The sequence below is a fragment of the Python bivittatus genome, unplaced genomic scaffold (genome assembly GCF_059951505.1).
Source record: "Python bivittatus isolate LINGU-HERP-01145 unplaced genomic scaffold, Pbiv_v1 ctg000930_np1212, whole genome shotgun sequence".
NCBI classification, from domain to species: domain Eukaryota; kingdom Metazoa; phylum Chordata; class Lepidosauria; order Squamata; family Pythonidae; genus Python; species Python bivittatus.
Window position 1 is genome coordinate 46,605 of NW_028277115.1, and position 23,974 is coordinate 70,578.

Sequence of the window (23,974 nt, forward strand, 5' to 3'; positions counted from 1 at the left end):
ATTTCTGAGGGTAGTTTCAAGCTTATTAGTCAAAGACAAACAAGTCCTCAAGCTGGGAAAGGTTGTGCACGATTCTTTTCCTGGATATTCTGTGTATGTGAAGCTTCTTACACCACAAAAGTAGAGAATAAAGACATGTATTCCTGAACGAAAACCCCATGACCCATTGATTGTTATCTCTAGAGACAAATTTCTAGGAATTAGACCACTGTTCCTGCTGTCCTTGAGATTAGGTCATTCTTTCTTCTGACTAGTTGCTCTCTAGTGTTCAACTCTGGTCTCAACACAATAATGTAGCACTTAGGTAGGAAAATGCAAGCCAGTAAGCCACCACCTGAGGCCAAGATGGAGAAGACCTCCACAGCCACCATGAATTTCCCCTTGGTGCTCAAGTAGGTGGACACAAAGGACACCCAAACACTGCAGAAGACCAGCATGCTGAAGGTGATGAGCTTTGCTTCATTGAAAGTGTCGGGCAACTTCCGAGCAAAGAAGGCCACCGTGAAGCTGATGATAGCCAGAAGCCACATGTAGCCCAGCACAACATAGAACATGATTTCTGAGCCTTCGTTGCATTGCACTAAAATCTCACCCAACTGGGAGTGCATGTCCAACTCCGGGAATGGAGGAGAAATGCTCAGCCACACAGCACAAATGGTCATTTGAATAAGGGAGCATAGAACAATGACTAAGATGGCCAGCCTTTTCCCCACCCAACTCCGCATGCGATTCCCCGGCTTTGTGGCCATGAAGGCCAGAATCACAGTGATGGTTTTGGCCAACACACAAGACACTGCAGTGGAGAAGATGACTCCAAAAACTGCCTGCCGAAGGAGGCAAGCGGCTGTTCCTGGGTAGCCAAGAAAAAAGAAGGAGCAGAGAAAACACAGCAGCAGTGAGAAGAGGAGGGTGCAGGTGATGTCCCAGCTGTTGGCTTTGACGATGGGAGTGTTCTGGTAGTGGATGAAAGTCCCCATCACCACAATGTTGATTCCTGAGAAAGAAACTGCACAAGTAGCCAGAACTGCTCCCAGGAGTTCTCTGTAGGATAAGTAGGTGACACTTTTGGGAATGCACTGATCTTGCTTCTCATTTGGATAGTGGTCTTCTGGGCATTTTTCACATTCCTTGGCATCTAAAATGTATAAATAAGGTATGTAAACATTCTGTATACTGAATTTCAATTGAAATTTTAGCAAACATTCCATGGTGGATATCTCTTCTTCATGCAGAGGTGAGTTTGAACACCTTTTTAGACAAGGCTAGGAATGCTGTGGTCCTTCCAGCTACCAGACATGGCCTGAACCCAAACCTCCCCCTTAACTTACTCTGTCACCTTTTTGAAATGTGAAGTTGATAATTGACCTCTGCTCTGTATGGAAAGAATCAATTATTTTTAAAATGTTTGATGTGACAAAGATTTATTTCCATAATTTTCATGTTAAGGTACAAGACAATTCCTGAGGGCAGATGAATCCCATGGAAGAAATCTCCCCAATTTCTTTGAAAATTATGGACTTTTAAATAACTAAATCAACTGGAAGACAAGGAGGATTCTCCTGAAGAATCTGTTCTTTTTCTTAAGCATTTATAGAGAAAACAGTAATTATTTGAGTAGAGTGCAACACAGTTTGTAAAAAGAATATATATTTTTTTTTCTTACCAATCTGGACAGAAATCCTTCCCTGCGCACAGTGAATGCAGTCATAACAGCACACCTGCTGGCCCTGCTTAGTTAATTTTTGTTGTCCAGGATGGCAGCTTTCCACACAGAGAGAAGAGGGGCGTACCTAATGGGAATGAGAAAAATGGACATTTACAATAGAGTGTCTCCTTGTTTTTCCTTAACTGGTCAGCAGTCATTCTCTAATATTATCCCTCTGAGAACTCCTGTCGGTTACAGGAAAGTATTATGAACTTGTATGTTCTTTTAGTATACTTTTGGAACTTTCAGGAATTCTTCACTCATGTTGAAGACTAAAACAAGGGCTCTATTGATGTCCCTACCCTGTGAAATAGAGTGGAGTTCCATGATAAGGCTTATATTAGAATGGCTTTTCTGCCTCCTCTGCTCTGCCATCGGGGGAACTGCACAGTATGAGCTTCAGAGACCAGGCTGCCTTGATGTGCCATAGTCTTTCAAAGCCCTCACTGCAGGAAGGCCTTGAAAGAGAAAGGGCTGGAAGCTGCACCAAGCTCTTTCAGGTGGAGGCAAATAGAAATGGTGGCAAAGTGTGAGAGTTCGTTCTCCTGGTCATGAAAACAAGACTCGGCCCCCAAACCATGCCAACTGCTGCACCTTCTCAGAAGATGCGTGCTCCTGAAAAGGTGTGATGAAATGGATAGCAGTTCTTCCTCCTAAAAATGCATATATATAGGATTTTCTTTTGAAATCAGAGAACTCGGTGGAATTCTTTTGTTGTTATCAGAATCTTCTTTCCAATAAATGCATTTAGTCAGAGCTCTGCCTTGGATTAAGTCTCTCCTTTCAGGCTGGAGGGAATGAGGTCTGACACAGATGAATGTATCCAGACCTCTACAGGAGGGGAATGCTCACACCAGCTGAAATGACTAGTAACCAGTAAACTCTGCTTCTGTGCCTTGTGGGTCAGCTGACAGCACTGCTGAGTGAAGAATGGAGACTTGAGAACTTTGTAATTTCTTCAGACTCCTGAAAGATATTTGGATTCAGTGGGAAGGTGCCTGGTGACTTTGAAAGAGTTTCTCCATTTCTAGTGTTGAATTTCAGCTAGTCCAGAACAGAAAGAACCCCCTTGTTTCTGGGGAGTTTTCAACTCACCTGAGTAAACCTTGGGTGCCATAGAATGGCACTTTCATTGATGGTGAGTCCTTGCCTTTGAGAATCTTGGGACTCAATCCTTCCAACTTGGACTTTCTGGAAAGATCGATTGGGGAATGTGATCAAATTGATGATGTCGTATTCTAGCCTCACATTTCCATTCATACTGAAAATTATTTCTTCCCCAGCGCTATTGTTAAAACGGAGATTTTTCAGGAATAAGCGAAGCTAAATGGGAAGAGGTATAGATGAGAAACTGGTTCAAGGAATGGGAGGTAAAATGAATAGCTTCTTGCTTTAATATATCAAATTTACAGTTGTTTTTTTCTCTATTCTAAACTCCCGCATTTGATTTCTCCCTCTCTCTCTCCCTCTCCCTCCAGAAACACACACACATAACACACATGCCAGCACACACATATACACACACTCATACACAGATAATAAGTATTAAGTTAGATAATTTAAGACTTCATAAAAAAAAAACCAACAACATAGAGGCCCAGAGTCTTCCTTATACCTTTGTCAATGTAAATTCTCCTTAGGCAACTCTAGAGTTAAACTACCTATTACTTTAAGAAGGTAGGTAGGAAATATATGTTTCCTAATTCTTAATTTAAAAGTGAGCTCACAGGCCTCAGTCTACATCTGGACTTTACTATAAGTCTTCTCAGCTATCATTTACATATCCAGAATGTTATCTTATCTACGAGTCTAAGGGAAAACAGCACAAAATGGTAAATAACCTTTTATTGATCCTATTTAATAGAAATCTCCTCCACGATTAAAAGCAGCCTGTCTTAGAACATAAGATAGTGGAAAAATGATTAAATGAAGTCAAATTGTAAGACAAGAAGAGCCTTTTGATTTTCCTTATTCCCCTCATGATGTTTTGGCAAAAGACCACCAGTAGATAAGAACAATGAGAAACTGGCAGGATTTGGAGGGTTTGGGGGATGGCAAACACAATCCTGTCAGAGACTTCTGGTAAAGCTATGGTGAGGTAGATGTCCCTGCCAAAGGGGAATGGCGTTTAGATCAGAGATTGGTGGCCAGATGTGGGATCCTGGCTGGCGAAATCTCTATGGAGAAAAGAGAGATCACAAGATTGCCCACGTGCACTCCCAACAGCTGCTCCACACGAGTAGACCACTGGAACCAAGTTTTTTCTGGTTGGCTTATGAGTCAAGCGGCTGGGAGTTGAGAGATTCCATCTAAGCTCACAGTCTAATACAGCCTTTGTGGACAAAAAGCTTGACCAAGCCCCATTTCTTAATCACCCTTGGAGTTGTTCTTTAGTGCTTTTGAAATATTAAGAATCTTTGGATCAATTTTTCATTGCAGTTTCTTTCTCCTTAGCAAAAGTAGGTTAAATATCAGGACTCAGCAAAATATTATTTTTTGGAATAAACAGCAAGCAGGTGTTTAGTGTGTTGATTTTGGAAATTTAAAACAAACTAAGGTTCCTGATGGATTTGGAAGAAAACATTTGAAATTAATTATAAGAATCCTGGGTTCTTGGGAAAAGAAAACAACAACATGATGGGATGGGAGTTTGAAGGTTGGACACTAGAGGGAAGTAGAAGAAAGTAAAGATTACAATTAATAAAAAGGAATCTTTAAATTCAACTTGTTAACAAAGAATGGAGCAAAATACATTAACAGTGGATGTTTTGAAGGATATTTTTGAACACTCAGAAATTAATTTTAAGAATGTTTGATGCCATAGCTGGATGGTGCATTAATGATCTCTCAGAAGAGGAGCAAGTTATACCAGATAAAATTAAAATTGATTTGAATATGGATTGAAATATGACAAGTTACAAGAACAATATGGAAAAGGTTGATATCCTGGACATACAATGAAACCGGTTGGTGTCTTAATACTTAAAAGGGAAATACAAATATCAAACCAGAAGAATGATTTGGATAATCTTTTTTTATGGGATGGAGAAAACAGATCTGTTAAAATTATGAAGGATTTTCTGAGAAGGGACAAAGAAAAAATGAAAAGAAATCAACTTCTAGGACAGTATTTGAAGGGATTAAAAAACAAGATTGTTAAAAGTACAGGAAAGGAATATAGCATTGGCTGATTTGATCAAGGTTAAGTAGATACGTAGTTATGTGTGGTAACTCTTAATAGACATTTGCTGATAAGGAAAGAATGATGAGGCTTTTGGATTTTGCCTATGGTTAAGAGATGAGATATGGGAAGAAGAGAGCCTTTGTTGTGTTTTAAGAGATGGTGAGAAGTTCCTAAAATTTTTTATAGTTGTGAAGAAGGGGGAAGTTACTTCTTTATATACTTTCTTTTTTCTTTTTTCATTTTTTCTTTTCCACACTTTCTATTTTTTCTTTTTCTTTTTTGTAGTTTGTATTAGTTTTTATTTTTTCTAATTGTAATCTCTAATGAAATTATTTTTAAAAAACAGTTTCATCCTGTGATAATAAAAGGAACAATTTTTTCTTTTTTCAGATTCCTAGGCATGATGAAATTCCTATTGATGTGTCTGCCTATCTGTCTTTCTATACAGATAAACACACAAACATATACAGAATTGTTTTTATATTATTTAGATTATTTGACATGTAATAAAATAGACACGAGAGAGTCCCAGAAACTTCTGTTGAAAAACAGATATAGAAGTTTCTGGGACTCTCTTGTGTCTCTTTTATTAAATGTCGAATAATCTACATTCTAGTATATCTGTTTTTCAACAGTTCTGTTTAAGTATCTCTTTGACTCAAAGGATAGGTTTCTTTAAAGATATAAGTAGGGGATAGATTTAGCTTTTCCATTCTTTATGGTAAAGTGAGGACACAGAATTTAATCTGCATTTGGACTTTCCTATAAGAAGCCGTTTTCTGAGCTATCATTGATATTGCTAAAAAGTTGAGAGTGAAAGAGTGCATTTTGTTTCTGACGGGTGAGATTAGTCAATCTTCCAGGGAGGGGAAGATGGGACAGGGTCATGAGATTATGGTTCAAATAAAAAAATGTTAAAATTCTTTCACAGTCAAGCAACACTTAATGAAGAACCTGAGAATTTTACTGTTTGCATGTCTACTTGGATATAAAAAAGTAATATAATGGAACTATTTATCTGTAGATGTGCATAGGATCAGAGGAGATATATAATTAGCAAATTGCACTTGTCTCTATTCACAATTGCAGCAATGTTGCTGTTGAATGGCATCATCACTAACCTGCCAAGGTTGGCCTTTCAGCAAATTCCACTTCTCTCCGTTGTCCACTGTCTTCTGTCTGGTTCTAGATGAATCCATGGCATGGAGAGCATGTGCCACAGCATGCACAGCGTTGTAAATAGCATAGCTCTGGCCAGACATCTGCATTTCAAAGACAGTTCCATGGAGACTTCTCAAATCCTCTTCCCCAGTGCAGTTTCCTTTATTTGGCAGCCTTAGATTATATGCTGGGAGTGAACATAGAAATGTACTGTACCAGAACTGACGAAGGAAATACACGTTAGAGTGGTGTGGATTTAGCTTCTCAAGAAACTCCTGAAAGCCTGGGACCACGTTTGCATGTACAGCAAAGGACAAGCTGCCGTTGAAGGACAATGCTGGGAATCTCTGGGGCTCAAAAACAGAGGTGACGTCCCATTGACCACTTATGATCCAAACCCTCTCTATTACCATGCCAATCATTTCATAATGTTCAAGAATGATTCGCAAACCATCCATAGACTGTAGGTCTCCATAAACAAGCATTACATTGATTTTGCTGTACCATAAGGTAGCTGCAATGCTCCCGAGTTGCTTCTGCTGGAATTTATTGGAGATATACCGAATCACTATTGGGATGAATTGAATTAAAGAAATGCAGATATCATTCTGGAGGAGCTTTGGTCTCAGAATTCTGAAAAATCTCTCTCCAGTGATGTCTTGTGGGATGAAGAGGCCAATCCAATTCCATCCAAAATATTTCAAGAGCTGAACAATCCCTTCATACTGTAGGCTTTCATGCGGAGTCATCCAGAAGAAAGAGGGGAACTGAGTTTTATCACTCAGTGCAGGGTCAAAAGAGCCATAACTGAGCTGTGGGTAGGGAATAATAATGATGCACTTTAGACTAGCTATGTATCTCAATGAAGTAATAATTCATTATTAAAGGAACATTATTCTGTAAGTGTGCAAAATATATTTAAAACATAACACTTTGCAATCAAGTCTCTTCTGAGGTATCATGCAGGAATGAGTGAAAGCCACAGTGCGGCTCACACCAAAGGCAAATAAGGACAGCACAGGATTCCCCAGCTTGGGATATACTTTTCTAGCTCAATCTGTCTTGATGCAAAGACCTCTAAGAAGCTCTAGCCCCAGTTAGTCAATTGAAGTGCTATTGCATCAGCCACCCCAGAAAGATGGAGGAAACAAGCATCTTTTGGGAGTGGCTTCCATAAGATGCCTAGATAGAAGTGGAGACATACTGAATTTGGGGAATCAACAAGCCTATCCTCACAACAAACCTGGCCTAGGCAGCCACACCACCATTAATATTCCAGCCACTACTTTCTGGAGTAAGTCATGGGGACAATCTCTCAGACTCTAATTGGGGTGATCAGAAATAGTAGTCAGGTAGGATTCAATGACAAGGGAAACTCTTCAGGAAGACTGAGAGGGAGAGAATAGTCTTCACGTAGCAAGAGTCAACTCTCATCTGGGAGTTTACATTTTAAGAGGAGAATATCTGGTGCTTTAATGATGAAGATTCTTAGTAGCATTGTGAAAAAGGGTACGGTCTCAACTATACTGTTTTGGCATCTGATACGTAACATTTGTATCTATTAAGGATCAGTGCTGTGGCAGTGATAATTCATACGTTGCACTTCGCTGATATAAAAGAAGGTGTTGAGTTCCCCAATACCTGAGCTGCTTTTGAGTTTTTTCCCCCCTTTTTGTCCCCATACAATTTCTCAGCACGACTCATTCAATTCTAAGCATTTCTACGAACCCCGATACCTGTGGAATCTTGTAGGCATTTAAGATGTTGGCCATCTGGATGGTGTTTGGGGAGGAGAGGTCACCAATGACAGCCATGACCTTCTGATCCTTTACAGAATTATAATTAGGAAGACAGTTTTGCTCCATGAAGAGGAGGTCGAAAAGAAACCCACTTGCTTTCAGTGAATTAAATGCATTATTATACACTTTTGAGCCCAAGGTGGTGTTTGGTAATAAGTTCTCATTCATGCTGATCTCCTGAATGGCGAAAGTGAAGGCTAGGACATGCTGGAAGTTTTTAGGCAATGGGCTGCAAGAAGAATTTCATTTAGTTCTACACTCTTAGAATGAGACAAGTATTTCAATTAAATACCTTCTTTCATAATGTTTTTCTCTGTGCCTAAGAACAATGTGTCTGTTTGCATTAATGAGTATTAGAAAAGTGAAGTATGCACCCATGTTCTGAAACACTTCTTTTTGGGGGGGGGGAGCTTGAATTGTTAGAATACAGTAGTTAATTCAGTAGTTCCTCACCAGAGGAACCAGAGGTGAGGAAGGCATAGAATGAGGAGCTGTGATGTAGTGTCTGAATGTCATCTGAAAATCATTTGGGCATCTAAGCCCCACATGTTGAGAGGTTTAAAACAGGTCATGGAATGAAGAGGATCATTTCATACCTGTTGGGCAGCTGTGCAATTTGGCAAGCAGAAATTGATGGATTGTGCCACGTTTGGGCATATTCTTACTCAAGATGTAACATTTTATCACATTCATTTATTTAAACGTGTCCCACCTTTGGATGCATCAGGCAATCAAGGAGCCTTACTACATGAAAAGTACAAAGCTCAAACAAGCTCAATCTATTTAAAATGAAAACATGCATTAATTTTTTAGACCCAAATGGGAGAGGGGTATTGTGTTCTAATGGGTCCTTGTGAAATATTTGCAAATAATGAACAAGTTCTAAAAAGAAAACAGTGTAATTATATAAGAGGAGAAGCACTGATATACAGTATATGAATTACTTTGATGAATACATGACATAGTAAATATTATTGACAGGTCTTCTTTTTCTTTTTGCATAGAAAATAAAAAATAGATGAAAAATGTTATTAAAATCAAACTTGGGACTTTTTCCCATAGGCAGGTTAATTCCTATATAGCAACACCCTGATGAAAAACCAGGAATCTACAAGGGACAATTCCAATAACTGAGTTATTATTAACCAGGAAAGACTTATAAATCACCGTCATGTCTAAACCAGTTTTAATTCTCATCTAAAGCGTAAGAATTTTAACCAGATTCAGTTGAATTGAATCACAGCAAAGCAAAGTGGAAATACAGATCACTGTTTTGTTCAAAGAAGTACTTGCTTTCCTCTGAAGGATCCTGCTGGGCGTTCCATAAAGCTGAATAAAGACAATTCAAGAAATATTGTAGACACGAATTCTGCAATGGCAATACCACTGGAGGCAGCAGGGAGATTAAACTGAAACTTTGGCTTGTTGTCACAGATGGAGTGAAGGATCTTGCTGAAAGAAGCCTGAGGCAGGATAAGGCAGGAGAGCAGAAACACCCAGGCTTTGAATGCCAAAGTAATTTGGCCCCCGTCACAGCAGTAGAGCCACATCTTCATCAACACAATTTCTCTGGAACAATGGAATAGAGTCTCTGTTGCTCTTATCAATAGCCAAGGTTATTGATTATAATAATTATAACCAGTGACTCATAATGCAACCTACTGAGCATCATGTGGTTGTTAATATTAAACTTTGTTAAGTCTCACTCCATTCTGTGCTCCCAGAAAAAACATATTTAATCATTATGATTTTGTTAATTAACAGGTAGAGAATCACCTTTCAAAGCTGTTCAACTTCTTTCCCAGTTAATGGAACTGTAGGGTCCAAACCCATCCCTTTTCTGCTCTTCATCAAGTCAGAAGAGAAATACACTGATTCCCTTAGGATCATTACAGAGTTTGGGAACTGAGTCTTGATTTCCAGTACAAAGGAAACAGTGTTGGTTAAAACAGGAAGCTATAGATTAGTAGCCAAAATCTCCCTTCTCATTTCACAACCTCCTAATTTGGAGAAATACTTATCTTTTCTGTCCACCACTTTGCTAAGGCATCATAGGCGGCATGTTATTTTTATTGCATAACTCTCTCTCTCTCTCTCTGTGTCGCTTTTGGATAGGAGAGAAAAATGCTATTTAAATCTTCTGTGTGGTTGACGAGGACAACAATTCTGCCACTTCTAAATGGCTCAGTCCCTAATATGTCCCTACAGAGAATGGGGCACACAGTGGCCATTTAAAACCTTCTACAGCAGTACCCTGACAAATACAGTTCCATCATGCAGAAGATGCTATTTTCGGTGGCTCTTCTTACAAGACAAAAATATGCTGATCCAGTAGAATCTTTTCAGTCCTTCTCCGAGAAGCACCTATCTTCTCCACCCCCCGCCCCCGCCCCCCATGGCTCATATGCCTAGCAAAAGATTTCTATGATCCACACATAGCTTCCTTTCTGCTTTCTTTAAAGGGGCTTATCTGAGTAAGAAAGTCAGATGCAGATCTTACTGTGCCCTTCCAAAGAGCAGTGTATTTGAGTCTAATCTAAAAAGTCCATTAGATGGCAGCAGAGAAACAGAATTTTGATTTCCCATTTCCTGGCATGCAGTAGCAGCATGGGTGGAAAAGCCCCAGCATCACTCTGAGTCTGATAGAACCAGAAGCTGTTTTTAAGGTGTTACTATTTTAAACAATCAAGATTTCATACCTGTGGGAATAAGGGAATGGATGCAACAGTCAAGTAGTTTTGCTGCAACTTTGCACCTTCCTGGAGATAGCACCCATGCTCCTTGTTAGGAATGTGGTGTCTTTCAGTGGGTAGGAGCTTTGAAAAGAAATGCCCAGGGAGGAGACTGTCCTGCAACTCTGGAGCAGATGGGAGAAAGATAACTTGCAAGCAAAACCAAAAGCTTCAGCTTGAATAACAAAGTGCTGGGTAGGATGATAGTAACAGAGAGTGGGCTAAGACATGACAGTCTGAATGGCTGTTCTAGTTGAAGAAAGGTTTGCTGAGTGTTGGAATCATTTTTGACTCCTAGGGACCACAAAGTATTCCAGATACTCAAACAGAAGCTGGTGAAAAGTACTTTTCTCTAGATTATCACAGATGTACTAGGCAGGAAAAAGGCAAAGAATTACTTGAACTTGATTTATGTGGAGTGTTGGAATCCCTTAAAAGGAAGGATACCCTTGGTAAGCTGAGTCAGTGTGTGATTAGTGCAACAAAATTAGGCATAAAGTTATCGGAAAAATGGACAAAGCTGTGAAAATGGCATATGAAGTATGTATACTCTCCTAGGACTGAAAGAACTCTACCTTAGTTGAATCCATCTGAATTCCTTTTAAGGAAATTAATTATGTGCTATCAAGTCGTTTTTGACTCCTAGAGACCATACAGTATTCCAAATACTCAAATAAAGGTAGGTGAAAAGTCCTTTTTGTAGACTAACACAGATATTCTGCAGAAGAAAACTTCAAAAAATTACTTCAACTTGATTGGTAACGTTATTTCCTGTTATTTACTTTTAACAATTACCCATTTATATATTTTATTAAGTTTAAAAATAATATTTTTAAAGTGTACTTATGAGTATGTAATCTTAACCATGAACTATGTCACCTGATTGCTATTATTGTATAAAGACTAGTATACTATAAAAAAGATACCCATCCCATTTTATCAAATACTATAAGATGAACAGAAGGGGGGGGGATCCGTACTAAACTAATTATGTCAAAAAAGAGAAGGAAAAAGAAAATAAAAGAAAAAAGAGAAAAATAATTAAAAATGGAATAACTGAACAAAATAGATAAACAATTTTATCTACACTGTAAATATAGAAGAAAAAAACAGATTTCATGATCTATCTGGAGATGATACAATCTGCTACAATTTCATGATAATTCAAGTTTTGAACCCGGAGGTAAACCTGGAATTGCAGTATCCGATCTTGCCTCTCAGCTGTTACAAAACTAATTCAAAAGGTCAGAGCTGACCAGTTTCATTAAGCCAACTGCTAGAGACTGGGGCACAAAGGTTCTCGCAGAAATGTAGGTTCTTCTTCTCTCCAAGTTATTAGATCCAAAGTTCTCAGTGGCGATACGAACTCTTAGGCAGACCTCTTGACAAATATGTGGAGAGGCTTCTATATTGCAATGTCCAGACTGTCTGGGATCTTTCTGAAGGTTCGAACAAGCTGAAAAAAAGACAGAAAAAATAACTGTCAGTGTATATGTGTGTGTTTCTGTGTATGCATATGTATGTGACTCTCCATGAGTGTATAGATAGAAATACATACAAAGACATCGATATACCACTAAAACTCTCCTATCTGTAACCTTGAACTGGGCGATATGGTGCGTGGGAGGGGAACACCTTCCCAACAAAGGTACCTCAAACGGGCTAGCTTACAGAGTGTAAGGACCCATGACTCCTCTGGGATTGAAATTGGGGAAATTCATGGCTGTTTCAGCAATGCACTGCAGCAGTTGGCCCAGGTCACATGATTGTCATGGGCGTATCCTGACCTCTGTCCCTCCACCCTGTGTCCCCTTTCCCCAGTCGGCTGGCAGCAAGGCTTGACCGGCGAGCGAGCGACCATTGGCTGCTTTGGAACCGAAACAGAGATTTGAAATCTCTTAATGGCAGTTGGCAGTGAGGGAAGGACGAGGGAGCGACCTGGAGGCCTGCTGCCAAGGTCGGCTGGCTGGGGGGTGCTGGTGGTCGATGGATGTATCCACTTCCTCCATCGAGGGAAGGGGCCCTTAGGAAGCAAACTGGAATGTGAAGCGGGGATGCAGTTTTCCTCACAGACCACGTCTGCCTCGGTTCCCCTCCGCTCAGCGAAGGGACAGGCCAAGGAGGAGGGGGAGGGGGAGGAGGGCAGGGGGAGGAGGAAGCTTCACTGGGGCTATCCTGAGGGTATGAGGGCAGGGAAAATGGCACAAGCCTATAGAATATATGGAAATGAAAGGAGGGAGGGAGGGAGGGAGGGAGGGAAGGAAGGAAGGAAGGAAGGAAGGAAGGAAGGAAGGAAGGAAGGAAGGAAGGAAGGAAGGAAGGAAGGAAGGAAGGAAGGAAGACTTCTGCCGGCTTCCCACTAGCATAGTGAATAGGGAAGCCACGAGCAAGTGACAAGCTGCTCACGCTCACACTGGTTTTTTGCCCTTGATCTTTCTGTTTCTCTGTTTAGGTAGGGAAATATCTCTGAAACGATGATCCAACAGGTCACTGGCTGTCTAGTATACAACATCTCTCTCTCTCTCTCTCTGGTTTAGTAATATGGGACATAGAAATTACTCTCAACTGAAACTTATGGATATTAATTAAAAAATTAAGGAGATCATAACTGTAAACTTGATCCTGGTGCCCCCTATTTGAAGCAGTGGGTCATTTATACATCTTCCCATTTAGCTTCATTGATTTGTGAAATATGTCTGCTTTAACAATAGTGCCGGAGAAGAAATAGTTTCAGATGAGAATGAGATATTGGGAGGAAGACCAACTAGGTTACATTCCTCAAACGATCCTTCCAGAAAGTCCAGGTTGGAGGGATTGAACCCGAGAGTTCTCAAAGGGAGGGAGTAACCATGAATGCAAGTGCCATTGTATGGAATCCCCGGATGGAATCTCCATCTTCAGCAATGATGTCATCTTGCCTCCTTCTTCCTTCAGGCCAACAGCCTTCCCAGGTGACTTTTTCCCAATCCTTCCAACTGGACACACACAGAGAAAAAAAACAACAACATTAAAGTGGTTCCACCTCTTGATCTCTCCATTCCTCTGTCCTATTTCAGCCCATTGGAAATTCTAGATCCTTTCAGAAAGTTCTCATAAAATAGGTGTGCCTGAGGGCTTTTTTCAGCCTATGGGCCTCCTTGCTCTTTGATCAGTTAGCTGGGAACTTGTGAGGGTTCATTGTTATCCGGGGACTGGACATACCACAGTGCAGCAAATATGTATAAAATTCTTTCTGGCAGCACACACCTTCCCCAAGAACTACAGGATATTGCATTTCACCCATCTAGGAGTTGCAAGGTGATACACAGCCCTTTATCCTCACGTTTTAGTACTCAGTTCAAACAAGAGTCTCAAAGTCTATAAAGTAGCATACAACCTTTAAGTCTTTTCAGTTTTTCCCAACTGTTCTTGTCTTGTTTGAGATAAGGAGCTTCCTAAATGTAATTGTTCCTTTTCTGTTGCTGCTGAGCTCCAAGCCAAGCTCCAGGCAGGAATCCCAGTAAGATATGCTGCTTCCCACAGCTGTGGTCGTGAGAGTTGACTTACAATCCCCTTGCCTCCCGGGCAACCTCCAGCTGCTTTTCTGCTCCCTCACCTGCTCACTGCTCTCCTATCTCCTACGCACCCACCCACACATGTTCTCCCTTAGCGTTTGTTTTTGTAGGCTAAGAGCCTGGGTGGGGTGAGGGTGCCTGTGGATATCAGCCATCCTGGAAGACGCCAGAGGGTGGCTCCATTAGCCAGGCAGCTGGAAAGCTGATGTAGATGCTTGTGAGTAAATGAAACTTTTACAGCCCATTGTAAAGAAACATGACATGTGGTGAGCCTCGGAGAAGCGGGGGCCGGGGGAATATTGCTGTCTAGCTGCAGCCACTTTTGCCAAGCACAGACAATGCTTCTTGCTCCACTTCCTCACAGAGTGTTCAACTTGTCTATTCCCATAATCCCTTTCCTCTGTCAGATATTGTTCTCTAGCACCAAAACACCATCATCCACATGAGGATCCACGGGCCATACTGATGGTTCAAAACCCTTTTTCATACTCAGTATCCAATATGGGCTGACACTAATTAATCTCTATATACTTTCCATATTGAGGAAGAAAGATCCTGCAAGCTGCAGTGAGAATTGACCTAGTCTCAACCCCAGGAGGGTTTGAAATGCAACGGGGGAAAGGCTTGAATGAGTGAACAGAGGTTTTGAGGAGAGGGGAGAAATCTAGCTGAGCAATATAGATCGGGCCCCAGCTGTGTGGGTTGGTGGAGGAGAGAATGAAGGGGAAAAAAGAGAGGCAAGGGGTTTGGACCCGGCAGGGTAGGGAGCTCCCAACTGTACGACTTGTGAGTGAGGGATGCAGGTGTGAAGGCCCCAGGTTTGGTAACAGAATTGAGTGGGCAATGCAGCTAATGTGGAGGAAGGAGAGCTGGAATTTTGGCCAGAGCCAAAGCAATGGCCAGCAGTGGCCAGCAGTGGCCAGCAGTGGCCAGAGTCAAGCAGTGGGGTGTGGTTTCTGTTTAGGATAGCCAAAGAGATTCAGATTAGAGCGGGAAGGCGAAAGATGTTGAAGGACATCAGCTCTCAAAGTCTGGACCTGTTCCTGTGTTAGAGCAGGGATCCTTTCATTATTTCTTCCTCCCCAGATGGCTTCTGGATATGGGCTGTCAAATGAAGATGGGCACAAGAAGACAGCAAAGCGGTTGCTTCCTGGATGTCTTTCCGGTGTTGTAAGGGGGGCCCAAATAGAGTGCTTTCCTCTGCCAGCATCTCATGGTGGGAATCTCGAAGCAGTGCTAGTTACCACATGGACATGATGGATTATTCTGGGTAAAATAACAGAAAGTTGAAGGCCAGCCAGAGTTTCTCTCATCTGTTCTATACCAAGCAGAAAGAAGGAGAGATTACTTTGAGTTTCTTTCTCATGTTCCACTTTCCCAGGACATCCATTCCTTCATCAGGGTTATATCAGCATGCCTTTACAGCAGCCATCAAAATTGCATTGTTAAAGACAATTTGGAGAGATTGGACCTTGGTCATTGTAAGCCCATTTAGGGTGAATTCAGAATCCATTGGGGCTTTGGATTCTTTATTGCAGAGAGGAACTACCTGAAGCTCTGCAGGTCCCACAAACTTTGATCCTTGCGCCATTGATCTTTTAGAGGTGGCATTTAATAGAAAATTAGTTGGAAAGGGGAAATTAATAAATACATCACTATAAAGTCATCTCATTACCATTTTATAGTAACTCAATTTAAAGAAGATAAAATCTTATTGAATAATTAAGATTAGCTTTGGTGATCCCACCCACTACATTTCTGAGGGTAGTTTCCAGCTTATTAGTCAAAGACAAACAAGTCCTCAAGCTGGGAAAGGTTGTGCACGATTCTTTTCCTGGATATTCTGTGTATGTGAAGCTTCTTACACCACAAAAGTAGATAATAAGGACATGTATTCCTGAACCAAAATCCCTTGACCCATTGATTGTTATCTCTAGAGACAAATTTCTAGGAATTAGACCACTGTTCCTGCTGTCCTTGAGATTAGATCATTCTTTTTTTCTGACTAGCTGCTCTCTAGTGTTCAACTCTGCTCTCAGCACAATAATGTAACACTTGGGTAGGAAAATGCAAGCCAGTAAGCCAGCACTTGAGGCCAAGATGGAGAAGACCTCCACAGCCACCATGAATTTCCCCTTGGTGCTCAAGTAGGTGGGCACAAAGGACACCCAAACACTGCAGAAGACCAGCATGCTGAAGGTGATGAGCTTGGCTTCATTGAAAGTGTCGGGCAACTTCCGAGCAAAGAAGGCCACCGTGAAGCTGATGATAGCCAGAAGCCACATGTAGCCCAGCACAACATAGAACATGATTTCTGAGCCTTCGTTGCATTGCACCAAGATCTCACCCAACTGGGAGTGCATGTCCAACTCCGGGAATGGAGGAGAAATGCTCAGCCACACAGCACAAATGGTCATTTGAATAAGGGAGCATAGAACAATGACTAAGATGGCCAGCCTTTTCCCCACCCAACTCCGCATGCGATTCCCTGGCTTTGTGGCCATGAAGGCCAGAATCACAGTGATGGTTTTGGCCAGCACACAAGACACTGCAGTGGAGAAGATGACTCCAAAAACTGCCTGCCGAAGGAGGCAAGCGGCTATTCCTGGGTAGCCGAGAAAAAGGAAGGAGCAGAGAAAACACAGCAGCAGTGAGAAGAGGAGGGTGCAGGTGATGCCCCAGTTGTTGGCTTTGACGATGGGAGTGTTCTGGTAGCGGATGAAAGTCCCCATCACCACAATAGTGATTCCTGAGAAAGAAACTGCACAAGTAGCCAGAACTGCTCCCAGGAGTTCTCTGTAGGATAAGTAGGTGACACTTTTGGGAATGCACTGATCTTGCTTCTCATTTGGATAGTGGTCTTCTGGGCATTTTTCACATTCCTTGGCATCTAGAATGCATAAAGAAGGAATGTAAACATTCTGCATATTGAATTTCAATCGAAGTTTTAGCAAAGATTTCATGGTGGATATCTCTTCTTAATGCAGAGGTGAGTTTGAACACCTTTTTAGACAAGGCTAGGAATGCTGAGGTCCTTCCAGGTACCAGACAGGTCCTGAACCCAGATTTCCCCCTTAACTTACTCTGATGCCACCCTTTTGAAATGTGAAGTTGATAAGTGACCTCTGCTCTGTATGGAAAGAATCAATTATTTTTAAAATGTTTGATGTGACAAAGATTTATTTCCCTAATTTTCATGTTAAGGTACAACATGTTTCCTGAGGACAGATGAATTCCCTTGGCAGAAATCTCCCCAATTTGTTTAAACATTAAGGACTTCTAAATCATTAAATCGGCTGAAGAGAAGGAGGATACTCCTGAAGAATCTGTTCTTTTTCTTAAGTATTTATTCAGAAAACAGTAATGATTTGAGTAGGGTAAAACACAGTTTTAAAAAGAATATACATATATTTTCTTACCAATCTGGACAGAAATCCTTCCCTGCGCACAGTGAATGCAGTCATAACAGCACACCTGCTGGCCCTGCTTAGTTAATTTTTGTTGTCCAGGATGGCAGCTTTCCACACAGAGAGAAGTGGGGGGTTCCTAATGGGAATGAGAAAAACAGACATTTACAATAGAGCATCTCCTTGTTTTTCCTCAATTGGGCAGCAGTCATTCTCTAATATTAGCCCTTTAAGAACTCCTGGAAGCTCCAAAAGTAGATTGGAGGAATATATTATGAACTTGTACGTTCCTCTAGTATACTTTTGGAACTTCCAGGAGTTCTTCTTCAGCTGAATTTAAAATTTCAAGCAAGGACTTTATTAATGTCCCCTACACTGTGAAATAGAGTGGAGTTCCATGATAAGGCTTATATTAGAATGGCTTATCTGCCTCCTCTGCTCTTCCATGAGAAGCAATGCCAGAAAGGGCAGCTTTTCAGTGGACTGGGGAACTGCAGAGTAGGCCCCAAATGAGCTTCAGAGACCAGGCTGCCTTGATGTGTCATGGTCTTTCACAGCCCTCACTGCAGGAAGGCCTTGAAAGAGAAAGGGCTGGCAGCTGCAGCAAGCTCTTTCAGGTGGAGGTGAAAAGCAATGGTGGCAAAGTGTGAGAGTTAGTTCTCCTGCTCATAAAAATAAGAGTGGGCCCCCAAACAATGTTGCACCTTCTCAGAAGAGGCGAGCTCCTGAAAAAGTGTGATGAAATGAATAGGAGTTCTTCCTCCAAGAATGACTATATCTAGGTCTCTCATTTGAAAGCAGAGAACTTGGTGGAATTCTTGTGTTTTCATCAGAACCTTCTTTCTTATGAATGCATTTAGTCAGAGCTCTGCCTTGGATTAAGTCCTTCCTTTCAGACTGGAGGGAATGAGGTCTGACACAGATGAATATATCCGAACATCCACAGGAGGGGAATGCTCACACCAGCTGAACTGACTAGTAACCGCAACTCTGCTTCCGTGTCTTATGGGTCTGCTGACCACACTGCTGACTGCAGAATGGAGGCTTGAGAACTCTATAATTTCTTCCAGCTCCTGAACGATGTTTGGATTCAGTGGGTAGGTGCCTGGTGACTTTGAAAGAGTTTCTCCATTTCTAGTGTTGAAACTCAGCTAGTCCAGAACAGAAAGAACCCGCGTGTTTCTGGGGAGTTTTCAACTCACCTGAGTAAACCTTGGGTGCCATACAATGGCACTTTCATTAATGGTGAGTCCTTGACTTTGAGAATATTGGGACTCAATTCCTCCAACTGGGACTTTCTGGAAAGATCGATTGGGAAATGTGATCAAGTTGATGATGTCGTATTTTAGTCTCACAATTCCGTTGGTATCGAAAATTATTTCTTCCCCAGCACTATTGTTAAAACGGACATTTTTCAGAAATAAACGAAGCTAAACGGGAAGAGTTATAAATGAGAAACTGGATCAAGGACTGGGAGGTAGAATGAACTGCTTCATGTTTAATATACCAAATTGAGAGTTTTTTTCTCCACTTTCTTAATCTCCCACATCTGATTTCACTCTGTCAGAAATCTCCTCCATGTTTAAAAGCAGCCTAAGAATCTTTTGATTTTGATTTTCCTTAGCCCCGCCCCCCCCAATTTTCTGGCAAAACCTCACCAGTAGATAAGAATAATGACAAACTGGCAGGATTTGGTGCATTGGGGGAATGGCAAACACAATCCTGTCAGAGAGTTCCAGTAAGGGCATGGCGGGATAGATGTCCCTGCTGAAGGGGGGCAGTGGTTATGGTGAAGATTGGCCAGCGAAACCTCTCTGGAGAAAGAAGAGAACATGAGATCGCCCACATGCACTCCCGACAGCTGCTACACAGGAATAGACCCCAGGAACCAAGGTTTTTGTGGTCAGCTTATGAGTGGCTGGGAGTTGAAAGAATCCATCTATGCTCATAGTCTAATGCAGCCTTTATGGACAAAAGGCTCAACCGAGCCACATTTTAGTGACCCTTGGAATTATTATTTGCTGCTTTTGAATTATTAAGAACCTTTGGAATGGCAAGTTTCATTGCAGTTTCCTTCTCCTTTGAAAGAAGTTTTAAATATGACTTTAAGGATTCAGCAAAATATTACTTTTTGGAATAAACAGCAAAAGGCTGTTTAGTGTGTTGATTTTTGAAAGCTAAAAAGGGACTAAGAGTCCAGATGGATTTGGAATTAAAAAAATGAAATTAATTATAAAAATCCTGGGTTCTTAGAAAAAAAAACCATTATAGGGTGTGTCTTTGAAGGTTGGACACCAGAAGGAAGTAGAAGAAAGTGAAGATTACAATTAAAGAAAAAGAATACTTAAGGGTTGATTTGGAGAATCTTTTTTTACTGAATGTAGAAGAGAGATCTGTTAAAGTTTTGAAGGATTTTCTGAGAAGGGATAAAGAAAAAACAAAAAGAAATCAACTTCTAGGGCATTATTTGAAGGGTTTAAAACCAAGGTTGTTAAAAGTACAGAGAATGAAAATAGAGTTGGCTTGTTTGATCAAGGATAAAATAGGCATGTAGGTATCTGTGGTAAGTCTTAATAGACTTTTGCTGATTAAGAAAGAAGGATGAGGTGTTTGGATTTTGTTTATAGCTAAAAGATGAGATGTGGGAAAAAGAGAGCCTTTGTTGTGTTTTAAGAGATGGTGAGAAGTTCCTAAAATTGTTTATAGTTGTTGTGATGAAGGGGGAAGTTACTTCTTTATATACTTTCCTTTTTCCTTTTTTCTTTTCCACACTTTTTCTTTTTCCCTTGTTTCTTGTACTTTGTATTAGTTTTTACTTTTTCTAATTGTAATCTCTAATCAAATTATTATTAAAAAAAGTTTCATCCTGTGATATAGAAATGCACTTTTTTTTCTGTTTTCAAATCCCTAGGCCTGAGCAAATGTGCATGTATTTATGTGTCTGCCTGTCTGCCTGCCTGTATGCCTACACACAAACACACACACACACACACGCACAGAATTATTTCCATATTATTATTTATATTATTTGACACTTAATAAAAAGAGACACGAGAGAGTCCCAGAAGCTTCTGTATCTGTTTGTCAACAATTCCGTTTACGTATCTCTTTGACTCAAATTATAGGTTTCTTTAAAGATATAAGTAGGAGATAGATTTTGTTCTATCTTTTCATTCTTTATTGTCAAGTGAGGTCTACAGAATTCAATCTGCATTTGGACTTTAGTATAAGAGGAAGTTTTCTCAGCTATCATTGATATTGCTAAAAGGCTGAGAGCCAAAGCGTGCATTTTGTTTCTGTCTCGTTAGATTAGTCAATCTTCCAGGGAGGGGAAGATGGGACAGGGTCATGAGATTATGGTTAAAATCAAAAAAGGTTAAAATTCTCTCATGGTCAAGCAACACTTAATGAAGAACCTGAGAATTTTACTGTTTGCATGTCTACTTGGATATAAAAACGTAATATAATGGAACTATTTCTCTGTAAGAGTGCATAGGATCAGAAGAGATATATAATTAGCAAATTGCACTTGTCTCTATTCACAATTGCAGCAATGTTGCTGTTGAATGGCATCATCACTAACCTGCCAAGGTTGGCCTTTCAGCAAATTCCACTTCTCTCCATTGTCCATTGTCTTCTGCCTGGCTCTAGATGAATCCATGGCATGGAGAGCATGTGCCACAGCATGCACAGCATTGTAAATAGCATAGCTCTGGCCGGACATCTGCATTTCAAAGATGGTTCCATGGAGACCCCTCAAATCCTCTTTCCCAGTGCAGTTTCCTTTATTTGGCAGCCTTAGATTATATGCTGGGAGTGAACATAGAAATGTACTGTACCAGAACTCATGAAGGAAGTACACGTTAGAGTGGTGTGGATTTAGGTTCTCAAGAAACTCCTGAAAGCCTGGGACCACCTTTGTGTGTAGAGCAAAGGACAAGCTGCCATTGAAGGACAATGCTGGGAATCTCTGGGGCTCAAAAACAGAGGTGACGTCCCACATACCACTTATGATCCAAACCCTCTCTATTACCATGCCAATCATTTCATAATTTTCAAGAATGACCCGCAAACCATCCATAGACTGTAGGTCTCCATAAACAAGCATTACGTTGATTTTACTGTACCATAAGGTAGCTGCAATGCTCCCGAGTTGTTTCTGCTGGAATTTATTGGAGATATACCGAATCACTATTGGGATGAATTGAATCAAAGAAATGCAGATATCATTCTGGAGGAGCTTTGGTCTCAGAATTCTGAAAAATCTCTCTCCAGTGATGTCTTGTGGGATGAAGAGGCCAATCCAGTTCCATCCAAAATATTTCAAGAGCTGAAGAATCCCTTCATACTGTAGGCTTTCATGCGGAGTCATCCAGAAGAAAGAGGGGAACTGAGTTTTATCACTCAGTGCAGGGTCAAAAGAGCCATAACTGAGCTGTGGGTGGGAATAAGAATGATGCATTTTAGACTTGGTATGTATTTCAGTGAAGTAATATTTCATTATTAAAGGAACATTATTCTTTCAGAGTGCAAAATATACAGTATTTAAAATTAAAACACTTTGTAATCAAGTCTCCTCTGAGGTATCATGCAGGAATGAGTGAAAGCCACAGTGCGGCTCACACCAAAGGCAAATAAGGACAGCACAGGATTCCCCAGCTTGGGATATACATTTCTAGCTCAATCTGTCCTGATGCAAAAACCTCTAAGAAGCTCTAACCCCAGTTAGTCAACTGAATGCTATTGCATCAGCCACCCCAGAAAGATGGGGGAAACAAGCATCTTTTGGCAGTTGCTTCCATAAGATGCCTAGATAGAAATGGAGAACTATTGTATTTTGAGAAATAAAAAGTCCATCTCACAGCAAACCTGAACTTTGGAGCCATAGTACCATTAATATCCCAGCCACTGGTTTCTGGAGAAAGTCATGCTGACAAATCTCTCAGGCTCTAATTTGGGTGATCAGAAATAGAAGACAGGTAGGATTCAATGACAAGGGAAACTCTTCATGAAGACTGAGAGGGAGAGAATTGTTTTCACGTAGCAAGAGTCAACTCTCATCTGGGAGTTTACATTTTAAGAGGAGAATATCTGGTGGTTTAATGATGAAGGTTTTTAGTAGCATTGTGAAAAAGGGTATGGTCTCAACTATATTGTTTTGGCATCTGATATGTAACATCTGTATCTATTAAGGATCAGTGCTGTGGCAGTGTTAATTCATATGTTGCACTTTGCTGATATAAAAGAAGGTGTTGAGTTCCCCAGTACCTGAGCTGCTTTTGAGTTTTCCCCCCCTTTTTGTCCCCATACAATTTCTCAGCACGACTCATTCAATTCTAAGCATTTCTATGAACCCCGATACCTGTGGAATCTTGTAGGTATTTAAGATGTTGGCCATCTGGATGGTGTTTGGGGAGGAGAGGTCACCAATGGCAGCCATGAGCTTCTGATCTTTTACCAAATTATAATTAGGAAGACAGTTTTGTTCCAGGAAGAGGAGGTTCAAAAGAGACCCACTGGCTTTCAGTGAATTAAATGCATTATTATACACTTTTGAGCCCAAGGTGATGTTTTGTAATAAGTTCTCATTCATGTTGATCTCCTTAATGGCGAAAGTGAAGGCTAGGACATGCTGGAAGGTTTTAGTCAATGCACTGCAAGAAGAATTTTATTATAAACTTAAAATGAGACTAGTATTTTAATTAAATACCTTCTTGCATAATTTTTTCTCCATGCCGAAAAATAATGAGTCTGTCTGCTTTAATGAGTATTAGAGAACTGAAGTATGCACTCATGTTCTGAAGCACCTCTTTGAAAAAAAATATATCATGAATTATTAAAATTTAGCAGCTAAGAAGTCCCAGAGGTGAGGAAGGCATAGAATGAGGAGCTAAGACGGAGTGTCTGAATGTCATTTGAAGATCATTTGGGCATCTAAGCCCCACATGATGAGAGGTTTAAAACAGGTTGTACAATAAAGAGGATTATTTCATATCTGTTGGGCAGCTATGCAATTTGAGAAACAGAAATTGATGGATTGTGCCAATGGTTGGGGATACTGTTACTCAAGATGTAACATGTTATCACACTCATTTATTTAAAGGTGTCCCAGCTTTGCACGCATCAGACAATCAAGGAGTCTTAGTACATGAAAGGTACAAAACTCAAACAATCTAAATCTATTTGAAATAAAAGCAAGCGTTAATTTTAAATACAGAAGTGTGTGGGGGGGGGGCACTGTGCTTTAGTGGTCCTTGCCAGATAGAGGTGTTTGGAAATAATAAATAAGTGATAACAATGATAACAATGTAATTATTATATAGAAGCATATATCTATTATATGGGAGAAGCATAGATATATATGATTAATACATGACATGGTAAATATTTTAGACAGGGCTTCTTTTTCATTTTTCTTTTGGGCACAAAATA

At 40.6% G+C, this 23,974-nt stretch overlaps 1 protein-coding gene and 1 pseudogene across 1 annotated transcript; both read right to left on the reverse strand.

Annotated features, from left to right (window-relative positions):
• Positions 1-200: 200 nt before the first annotated feature.
• On the reverse strand, positions 201-7,822 carry LOC148213681 (vomeronasal type-2 receptor 26-like). Its single transcript, XM_088131086.1, has 4 exons — positions 7,787-7,822; positions 2,801-3,028; positions 1,664-1,790; positions 201-1,135 (listed from the first exon to the last, which is right to left on the reverse strand). The coding sequence occupies exons 1-4, from the start codon at positions 7,820-7,822 to the stop codon at positions 201-203; spliced, it is 1,326 nt and encodes a 441-aa protein (XP_087987212.1).
• Positions 7,823-14,984: 7,162 nt separating this feature from the next.
• Positions 14,985-23,196, reverse strand: LOC148213682 (vomeronasal type-2 receptor 26-like; annotated as a pseudogene).
• Positions 23,197-23,974: the final 778 nt, after the last annotated feature.